Source organism: Microtus ochrogaster, unplaced genomic scaffold (assembly GCF_000317375.1).
Source record: "Microtus ochrogaster isolate Prairie Vole_2 unplaced genomic scaffold, MicOch1.0 UNK121, whole genome shotgun sequence".
NCBI lineage: Eukaryota > Metazoa > Chordata > Mammalia > Rodentia > Cricetidae > Microtus > Microtus ochrogaster.
Window position 1 is genome coordinate 705,747 of NW_004949219.1, and position 11,410 is coordinate 717,156.

The 11,410-nt window shown below is 42.4% G+C and overlaps 1 protein-coding gene across 1 annotated transcript in view; it reads right to left on the reverse strand.

Moving 5' to 3' along the window:
- Positions 1-11,410, reverse strand: part of Hephl1 (hephaestin like 1) — a 60,358-nt gene that overhangs the window by 1,510 nt on the left and 47,438 nt on the right. The window contains exons 15-17 of the mRNA XM_005371695.2: positions 8,307-8,413; positions 6,994-7,216; positions 5,603-5,742 (exon numbers count right to left, since the gene is read on the reverse strand). Of these exons, the coding sequence (XP_005371752.1) occupies positions 5,603-5,742; positions 6,994-7,216; positions 8,307-8,413 (470 nt within the window). The remainder of the gene's footprint in view (positions 1-5,602; positions 5,743-6,993; positions 7,217-8,306; positions 8,414-11,410) is intronic.

Sequence of the window (11,410 nt, forward strand, 5' to 3'; positions counted from 1 at the left end):
TAGGCTAGAATCTTCCCGGTAAGACCGGTGCTACACAGATGATAAGAAATGGGCTAGTCCGGGTGCGAGAGTTAGCCTAGAAGAGGCTAGATAGATGGGCCAAGCAGTGCTTAAAAGAATACAGTGTCTGTGTAATTATTTCGGGTAAAGGTAGCCGGAGGCGGCCGGGTGCGGCCGGGGTAATGGGGACGCAGCCCCGCGGCTCCTATTACTACAATGACCATCCACAATGGCCCTAACACCTCAGTGTAAAACAAGGCCAGTACAGAGCAAACTGACCCAGAAAAAAATGACACAGGAACAGCATTCAAAGCACAGGTGTAACCAGGGGCATAAGCACTCTAGTGTGTTTCCCTGGGGGAGGAAAAACTGTACCACCTCATCTAGAAGAGTTGGACAGATTCTTATAAAATTAAACACACACTTATGGTGCCCAACACGGGGCCTAAATTTCACATAGGGCCTGAGAAAACTGAAAAACACAAAAACAAATATGGCTCCTTTGAGAGGCGTTGTTGTGCAGCAGAGCACTTGAGCAGCTAGGGCACTAAATAGAAACAGCAAGCTAAGTAAAAACATGTGCCATAGTGTGATAAGCAACTTCCTAGAGCAGCTCCCAATTAAACAAGGCTCCCAGTTAAACCAAACCCATGGGCTTAAGGTTCAGCTCTCAAGGACCCAAGGAGTGGGCAGAGCCAAGCACTAGAGTCACAGGGAGGAGGCTCTAGATGCTGCTTAGTAGTTTAAGGCTTGGCTCATGAGATCAGAGAATGTTACAAATATACAGTAAAACAGGTCCAGACCATCAGAACCTTCAAACGGGTTACACTGTTCATGGGTGCTTAAAAAGAAAAGAGAATGGGTACAGACAATCTTAGGAAGAAATAGTTTTAAAATAATTACTTAAAGTCTTTAAGTAAAGAATAAAGTAATATATAAAAAAGATTAAGCTATATAAAGATAGAAAATACACAGGGCCTCTGGATCCTGTATGGTGTTTTATTGACCTTGATATTTTAATGCTGATCAGTGAATAACAACTTTTGAGAGACACTTGATTGTAAAAGGAACTGTTGAATTAAAGCAGCTTAGATACTTCATGGATATCTTAACTTTAAAATGGAATTCAGAAAATATGTTGCATTGGGGCAGAGTTTGTGCTCTTGTTTCCATAAGAAATAAAAGTCTATGGATTTTTTTTTAGATTAATAGAGACCAGATTTGATTGGAGGAGACCCCCTGAAAATATTGCTACAGACACTAAGAAATAAACCTAGAAAATCTATAATATAAGTGATGTATATGCTGATCTCTTGACATAGGAACAACTCTAAGACAGGTTAAGACATGGTAAGTCTTGTTGGGTACAGAATCCTCATGACTTATTATTACATATGACATAGATAAAGGTTTGGTTATATACCAAACAAACTTATAAAGTTAACATAAAACAAAAAATACCTTTGACTGTCTTGTGTACAATGCACAGTCCATACTTGTGTTAATGAAGACATTTATGTTCCCTTTGAAAGTTTGTGTGTTTTCAGAGTAAGAGGAACATGAAACTGGGTGGCTCAGGTTATCCAGCCTCTCAGAGTGTCTCTGTTGATGATTCCTCAACAGAATCATCAACTGCTAGCTGAAATGGTCCAGTCTCAGAGACTATTCTAGTAAGGACTTCACACAAGACTTGTACTTTCCCATTACACAAAGATTAGACAACAAATGTTATAGCTAGTTTTCTTAGGAGTTGACCATTCCCTCAATTTTCTCAGGGTTCCCTGGAGATGCCATCATTCTCAAGCAACAGGAAGCAGTCTAGAGAATGCAACACCCATATTCCCAAGAGGAGGGGTGGGTGGTATCTGGTCACTTGGTGGTTTATGGATATTTGTCATCCTTCAGTGGAGATATAGGAATATAAGATAAAAAACAACTATTTATCTCAAATATTTTACATTGTTATGGATATATATATGTACAAATTTAAGGTTATTTTTGCTATACCATATGTTTCTATTCTTATTTAAGGTATTGTACCTATGCAACTCATTTAAAAATGTAATATAATGCTCTAGTTTTTAAAAGCCGTTATTACAAACTGCTTAGGACAATTAAAAATGCAGGGTAGTAGTTATCTATAACATCAAACCTGTAGTCATGTTAGTCATGTTTTTGAGGTTAAATAGATATATTTTAGATAATTAGCTGAGCTTCAAATGCTTCAGAGACTTATATAATATGGCATTTAAGATGTTTAATAATCTAAGGCTTTTCGTGATAGTGAGATACATCTGCTCCTGGCAGCAACAATCTACTTCATAAAAGAATGATGAGTGTCAAAGAATCTCCAGTCAGCCAGCTATGTCCATCATTTCTATAGTTTAAGAAATTGCTTGCTCTGCATTTCTGTTTACTCAGGTAATATTATATCTTTCTTGTGTCTCTGATGGAGTTGAAGACTAGATAGTTATAGTTTGTCTTGTTACCAAATTCAGAAAAGAAACTTACATAAGAGATGTAAAGTTTATTAGATTGAGAAGCATAAAAGCTTAAATTGTTTATCTAAGAAAATGTTTTAAGGTCTAAAAAGATAATATTGGGTTGGCAATACAAGTTAGGATAGGAAGTAAATTTGGCACATAACTCTGGACTCACCAAGATCGGATAGATAATGGAGTTCTTTCTCAGAATTTGCTAAATGCAAATGAGCTGGATATTGTAAATGCAATTCTTATTTGATAATTGTTCTTATTGTATGTAGTTTTGCTGTGTTAAAGCTAAATGATTCTTTTTTGTTAGACAAAAGGGGGAAATGTTGCAGAATATTTATTTAATTATATAAAGATGTGTTGCATTTGTTTATGTTGCAGAATAGCTATTTAATTATACAAAAATGTGTTGGATTTAACTATGAAGAGATGTGTTGCTGTTTTACCTTGACTGCCTAAGGCACCTGATTGGTCTAATAAAAAGCCAAATAGCCAATGGTGAGGGAGGAGGTATAGGAGGAACTTCTGGGCAGGGAGACTAAGTAGGAGGAGAAATTTAAGCTCCAGGAAGAAAGAAAAGGAGATACCAGGGCCCAGCCAGACATGGAGAAATCAACAAAGTAGGACATACAGAATGAAACAAAAGTAAAAAGCCACAAGGCAAAACGCAGATGAAGAGAAACATGTTAACTTAAGTTAAACATGTGGGACAAACCTAAACTAGGCTGAGCATTCATAATTACTAAGTCTCCATGTCTTTATTTGGGAGCTGGTTGGTGGCCCAAAGAAAATTCCGACTCCACCTTTACTACATGGTTTAGCAACTCAGCACATTTTGTCTAGGAAATAAAGACTTGGATTCACGCATAAATGTGTGCATCTATTTACAGTGACTTTGACTCTCCTTGGAGACCCTCTCATGGTTCTCATCGGGAAAATTAATACATGACACTGTGTCCTCATGATGGACTGCAACTCTGTGAAACAAAGTTGTCACATGTACGAGATGCATGAGACCCAGCACCTGTGCTAACAAAACAGGCAGATGTGAGATAATGCAAGTTGCTTGGCTTCTACACAAGAGATATACGTAGCATTATTAATAAAAACCCAGAGAGAAATATTGGGGTTCAACCTGAAGGTCAGAAAAACAAAAGAGCCAGCCATTGGTTCTTACCTCTACTTCAGGCTAATATGGTGATCCTGCCTCCAGGAATCTCAGAATGAGACTGAGAGCTGTCTCCTCCCATTTTATATTCCTCTTAGGGCTGGGATTAAAGGCCTATACCACTACCGCCCAGTTTCCATGGCAAACTAGGGTGGCTACTGGGATTAGAGGTACGTGTCACCACTGTCTGGTCTGTAAGGCTGATCAGTGCAGCTATTTTGTTCTCTGAACTTCAGATAAGCTTTCTTTACTAAAATACAAATGAAATATTACTACAGATATGGTCTGTGAAATTTATTTTAATTTCATTTTAGATTTTAACATCTGTGTGTGTGCACGTGTGTTTGTGTATGTATGTGCATGTATGTTGGTAAGAATGTCGCAGTACATGTGTGGAGGTCAGAACACGGCTCTAGGGGCTTGCACTGTCGATCCTGTCGGTCCTCGCACTGTGGATCCTGAGGGCCAAACTCAGGTCATCAGCCTAGCAGGGCAAGCACCTTTGCCTGATGGGCCATCTGGAAGGCCCAGGAAGAGGAATCTTTTGTTGCAGTTTGGGAGGCTGGGAGCCCAGGATAAAGAGGCCTGACCTGGTACATGTTTCTTTGCTGCACTGTCCCGTGGCTAAAGGCACAAGGACACATTGCAGAGAGCAGCAACTCAAGCTTGCAGCCTCGGCAACATGACCGGCATCTCTCTATTCATGAGAATTCCAGCCTGAAACGGATCCCAGCCATCAGGCCCCACCTGCCCACACAGATGGGACTTGGTATCAAGTCTCCAACATGTGATTTGGGGGGAAGCACATTCAGATCATAGCAGAGACAGAAATAGAATGGTGTTAGCCAAATGTTCACCCTGGGTGCTGAAGCAACCTACAGGGGGTAGTAGGGTGGGGAAGGGTGGGCGTGATGGGGATTCTCTGCTTTAATTGCTGGCTAGATCACTGTGCTAACAACAACAACAACAAAAAGAATCTTACAGTAAGTGGAATTTTATGCAATGTGAATCAAATCTTTGTTTAAAACATACATAATGTATAGATGAACTTTTTATAATGTTGTGATTTTTTTACTTAACATTTAAAATGTGTATTGTAAAATGAACTTTCTGAAAACTCTTCAACCTGTGACATTCTAATCACTGTTGGCAACACCTGACTGCTCTGAAATAGACATTTCAGTAGATTATTGCTGACTCCTGTACACTAGCATGGGCTGGTTCTGCTGCCTTGTGTGTTAGATTTGGCTATATTACCTCTTGTAGGAAGTACCAGAACCCGAGATGTTTATAGATTTTATCCCTAAACATTGATTCATCAGGTCTGGAGTGAGGCGTGTTCTTTAAACAGCTCCAAAGGTGATTCTACCGTGCAGTCAGCATTGCTCACATGGCAGAAGGTCGCACGCGGTGAATCCCAACTCTCAGACAAAAGTCAAGATGAAGCTGCTCAAGCTGGAGCTCGAAAGATCTCCTTTACTAGACAGGGCTGTTTTATTAACTGGTCAAGGAGAACAAGAAGTAGAGATGGCAGGGAAGGGAAAGAAATAAGGAGGGGAGGGGTAGGGAAGAGGAGAGGAGGAGAAGGCATGGGAGAGGAGGGAAGGGAAAAAAGAGAAGGGAAGGGAAGGGAAGGGAAGAGAAGAGACAAGGAAGCCCCAAACACATGGGAGTTCATAGAGTGTGTTAACAGCATACTCCACATTGCTCACAATTATGGCCAGACTATTGATGGCAAAACTCTCTCTGAAACTCAGAGAGGCTGGTGGTTGACAAGAAATGATATAGACATAAACACTAAGAAACACACCGGGAGAAGGGAAGCCACTCTGTTCTAGTCTCTAATAAGTCCCTTTTGGCCTTATTGACAGCTAACCCCCTTCCTCTCAGAAATGCCCTAACTGTCCCCTCAGTCTCCCCCGAACACTTTCCCAATACTTACCTTGAACAGAAAGCTCTCTGCATGGTAATGGATGGTGTGTATGTCCACTTCGCTTCCTATTCCCAGCAAATACCAGTTAGTCATTGTGTCTTCTGTCATTATGAGACCAGGAAGGTTTCCAAATATCTTGCCATTAATGGCTAAAAAGATGAAAATAAGATAGCCTCAGGTCAGTGGAAGACAGATACCCTTCACCCCGATGGTAGAAATGGTTCAAGGTCTAGGCTATTCGTATTTTTATCTGCCAGACAGATGGGAGCAGGCCTCCCTCACGTGTCAATGACCCCACCATTCTAGATCCAGAATTCAGATAACCACGCAATCTTCACATGTGGATATGGGAAAGTTTCATCCCAGTTTTTCTTTCAGAATTGCATTGCAAGTAACATGGTGCTTGTCATTTACCCCACAGGCCTCTTCGGGAAGCCAACTGCAAAAGTGCTGGGAGAAGCCAGATTCAGATTTCTCCCATACTATACATGAGTGAACCAAGCCACAAAGAAACTAGCACATACATGTGTGCGCAAAACATATGTGTATAATATATATATATAAGTTATATATATTTATATAAATAAATATATATAAATAAATCACACCACACACATGCACGTGCTGAATCCATTTGAATCTATGTCTACTGTGCTCTTAATGATTCACTTTCTGAGAACAAGAATAAGCCCAACCGAGTCTCTTAAAAGGGCACGAGGCAGGCTGCACAGGCCTCACTGTGAGCTAAGCAGGCTCTGCAGTGCTGCCTCTGCCCTCTGCTTCCTGCCAGCCTTCCAGTCTGTGGACCATGACACAGCCAAGTCAGGGAGCTCTACTTGCTGCAAGCTGAGGACATGCTGAGGGGCTGCAGAGATGGGTGAGAAAGAGTGCCTGGATGGGCGATCCTGCCACGGAGTTCTACTCTGCAGAAACCTGGCGCAAGGTCCATCTTTAAATGCAGATCTTGGTGAGAGAGAGTGAGTGTGTCCTTGCACACACGTCACTCCTGCCCAAACTATCAAAAAGCGAGCTTCTTTAAGTGGCACCCAATTCAGTAACACACTCACATAAAATAAAATTTGTGAGTGACATTTCATGTACCAAAGAATTAATCCAAATCCTTAATTTTGACCACACGGAAGCTGCGATGGATTCACATTTAAACTTGTCAATAAGTGGCAATTGGATCTTTAAAAAAGTGACTTCTTCACGCCTCCAGTCTCAGAGGCAGTTAAGACTAAAGAAAAGGGGCAGAGCCTCAGTGGTGAGGTTGGTTCACTCCTGAAAGGGCTTCAGAGGGCTCTCTGCAGGTGTCCCTGGAGGAGAGGAGGTTCAGAGGCGGGCCTGGGTCTCAACAACGGCCTGTCTCAGCAGCTGTCTCTTTTTAAATGCTCACATACCGTGCATTTTGTTGCTCTCTTCAAAATCATCAGTGCGCCTGAAATCCCGTGGATCTTTGTTGAGATACTTCTTAATATTGTCATCCAGATACCACGATTCATTCTCATCAAACACCAGGAACAAGAGAGCAAACTCGTAGTCCACGTCACTCCTCCTTCCTTTCTCATTCAATACCCCTTCTCGGCATGTGATGAGAGGCCCCATCAAGCCACTGTATGTGTCCTGGAAGGATAAAATGACCAACATTGATGAGTAATTAAATGTGACATCCATGCCACCCCCACCCTTGTAGCGTGAACACCACCTGCTTGCTCGCCCTGGCTCGTTCCATCACCGGGTGGAATTTGCACAACACAAGTACTCCATATATTTGAGATGCATAATTGAATCATCAAATAAGTTTCCCATGCTGCTCATGTATAAATACACTTTCCCAAATGACCTGTGTGCTGATCTCCTGAACTCCAAGAATTAATTCCTAATATCTAAGGTGCTGCTGAGAGAGCAGAAGGTGAAGAGAATGTCCGACTTTAACAACGATTACATTTTGCATAGGGTATGACTCTGGTTTGGGCTTTGGTTTATGTCATTTGATTAAATGCTACTGCAGTTTTACATACAACAGGTTCATAACTCAAAGTCGGCATTGAATCTTTGCTTTTTATTTCTCAGACTATTTATGATCCAAAGATTCTGCAGTTTTAGTTAATCATGGGGTGTCCTCTATCCCTGAACCCCAACCATTCTTCTAACATGAGCAGCCTGAGAGACGGCTCAGCCAGGAAAGACCTGCCACCAAGCCTAGTGACCCAAGCCTTATGCCTGGGACCCACAAAGTAGAAGTAGAGAACCTACTTCTTTGTTGTGCTCTGACCTTTACGTATGTGCTGTGCCATGTGTATGTGTTTATGCACACATGCATAAATGTAATTAAAAGGAAAAGATTTCACACCTCCCAAAATAAAAAACAAAATCTATTGTGGGACACTTGTTTCCCTCCAAACTAGCATATTCTCACATGATTCAGATTATCTTGGAGGTTCTATACTTGGAAATTAAATAGTATTTCATTTGTATATTCCTATACCAGCAGTTATTAAGCATTATATACTAGGTTAGGTTTTTTTTTATGCTTTGTGGGTCATACTGCCTCTGTTACACCCATGGGTGGTACTGATGTGTAGATGCAGCTGGATTTGGCTAGTGGACTATTGTTTGAGACCCTGTTCTATGTCATGCCCCTTTTACATGTGCCCACAGAATGGGAGTGGCTTCGACCTTGCAACCAGCCCGGTTCCTCTTTCCACCTTACCTTCACAAAGTTTGCTGTGGAATAGTATACCCATGGGATACAATTAGGATCAGAGGGTCCAGGACCTGATCTCTTGGGGACATTCCATCTGTAAGTTTTTATTTCCCCTGACATTAAATAGAAAATCGAAATTGGTTATTAGATTTACCTGAAGAATTACACACAGATCTTTATACGCTCTAGTCAGTGGAGATAATTTCTCGCTTGCCAGACATGTTCTTACTAACGTCATTCACACATTGACTCCTACGGTCTCGAACTGGTAGGGCATCTCTGTGATTTCCCTTAGGTTTGCTATTTCTATTGTTGACCAACATTCAGGATGAAAAGATGTATTTCGCACTCCACTGTTCATCCTGCTTGACTTTGGCACACTTTGTCCTCCAGGGTCCCCATCTTTGCCACTGATATGGTGATGATTAACCCTGATTGCCAGCTTGAGAGGCTCTCCAGTCACCTAGGAGACAGTGCAGGCGCACCTACGGCACCTGATCTAGTTAGACCCTGTGCTCTATGATCTAGATAACAAGTTACCCAGATCAGGGTAGCCGTTGAGCTTATCTGGGAGGAAAAATCTTGATTTGGTTAACTGAGGTGGCCCTGTCTCATGGGATGGGATCCTAGACAGAATAGAAAGGGGGAAAGCTGAGAACCAGCATCCATCTCTCTGTTTCCCAACCACTGATGAGAGATGACCCACCACCTCACGTCCTGCTACCCTGACTTGACAGGAACTGTGACCTGGAACTCTTTCTTTCTTAAGTTTCTTCACCAGAGTCTTTGGAGAGTGGCAGAATCTTGCCATATAACCCGGGATGTCCTCAGACTCACAATCCTCTTGTGTTGGCTTTTCAACTGCTTAGCAGGTACTGCACATCTGACTGGAACTTTCTGTTTAACTGATATTTGACAAACTACTTAATTTAAAGTTTCCTTATCAGCATACTAGGTTAGTCTCCATATTTTGAGATTCTCTTTTAAAGGATTAATTGAAATTATGTAATTAAATACATGGAGGCGGTGTTTCATACTCTGGGTGGTTAATAAATGTTAATTTTTTTGTTTGTGTTTTTGTTGTCTGAAACAAAGCTTCCCTGTGTGGCACCGAGGAAAGACAAAGCAGCAGGAAACAGGGGACAGAGAAGGGAACAAAGCCCCTCAGTCCCACAGTTTCATGTATGAAACAACAAACTTGTATGATCAACAAAATCATACAATTTTTTTATGTAGGCCCGCTTGGCGGAATCCATACTCCGTTTTCTGAGAGATAGCTCAAACAAGAGGGTGACCAGCTAAAGAGCCAGGCTTAAGGATGTCTTAAACTCCATGACCTTTGACCTCCTTATCAGTACCCTCATAAACCACACACCACCTTTCGGTTTCATCTACAAACTGAGAGGAAGTTCTCTACAGTGAGAGAACTGAGTAAGCAGGATCACTGTAAACTGAATCTTTAAACTTTGCTTAATCTTTGAACCTGGTTGTAAATTACAACATTTGAACAACTTGACATCAGAGGCTACAAAACCATGTGCACAGCAAAGGCTAAGATACTTCAGTGTGAGCCTATCTCCTGAGAAGCCCAGCCTAACTCCTCGGCAATGGCTAAGATACTTCAGTGTGAGCCTATCTCCTGAGAAGCCCAGCCTAACCCCTTGGCAATGGCTAAGATACTTCAGTGTGAGCCTATCTCCTAAGAAGCCCACCCCAACCCCTTGAGTGTGTGTGGCCCTCTTCTTAATAAACTCTAATTTTGCTTCCTGCTGATGCCTGCTACACCCACATGGAGGCTTCTGGAAAGGACTCCTCCTTGAGCTGCGTAGGCGACAGTGTCTCGTCAGGGGTAAGAGGTCAACAGGCCTCATCTCCCACTGTTGCTGACAGACTAAACTAGTCCCAGCCCCGAGGACTCTCACCTGACCCTCCTGAGTACTCATAGGCACACACCACCACACCTAGCTGACTTTTTTATGCTCTAAAAACAAGTGTACACACCCACTATGAGTAGGCACCATATCTATACATCACTGGGGCTGACCCAGGATCATACCCTGAGTCAATATATTCATATTAACTAGCATGGTAGCCACATTGCAGAAGATTCAACTGGAAGCATGTTCTAAGTCATGAGCTCCTTGGACTATTTACACCCCATCCCATCTGATCAGAACGACCAACCGTTGCCTTAGTGTACGTATACAAAGCAAAACAGAAGTGATGCATTCATGGAACTCCCTTTTCTTCTGCTGTAACAGTGGGCAGGGATACAGCTTCAGGTGTGATTCCACGGTCTCTTTGAAGTCCTTTGCCTTGTGAGGGACTAGACAAAGAACTGGATTTAGCGTCAGAAAGGCAAGTGGCTGCAGGTGCTCTTTAACCTGCACTAATCTGTTGTTTGCCCAGTGGCAAAGGAAAGGGTTTCAGTAAATGTTTGATGCATGAAGGGCTGTGGTAGTCTGAATGAGAAATGTCTTCCACCTTGTTCCCCATTGGTAAGACTGTCTGGGGAGTCATGGACCCTTCAGGAGGTGGGTCTTGCTGAGAAGTACATCTCTGGGGGTGGGCTTTGAGAGGTCACAGTCTCGCCCCACTTTCAGCTCTGTCGCTTGTGTTTGAAGTGTGAATTCTCAACTTCCCATTCCAGATGCCTGAAGCCCCCTCTGACATTATGGAGCTTTTCCCTTAGTCCTTCCTTTTCTAGCGCTAAATGTGTCAACAAATAGTAACAAACACAGTGAAAATAATTGAGAAGGGCTGCTTACTTTTCAGTTTTAAAAACGTATTTGTTATCGCTGTATGTGTGTATATGTACGTGATGATGTGTACAGGTGGTGTGTGTCATGGCACACATTGGTCAGAAGACAACTTTCAGGACTCAGCTCTTGCCTTCCCCTTTATTGAGGCTGGGGCTCTTGCTGTCTCTGCTGTGGGACATACTTGAGGTTGCCTGGCCTACAGCTTCTCACTGATTCTCTTGCATCTGCCTCCCATCTCACTGTAGGAGTGCGGGGATAGCAGACGCATACCCAGTGCGGGGATAACAGACACACACGGAGTGCGGGGATAACAGACACACACGGAGTGCGGGGATAACAGACACACAC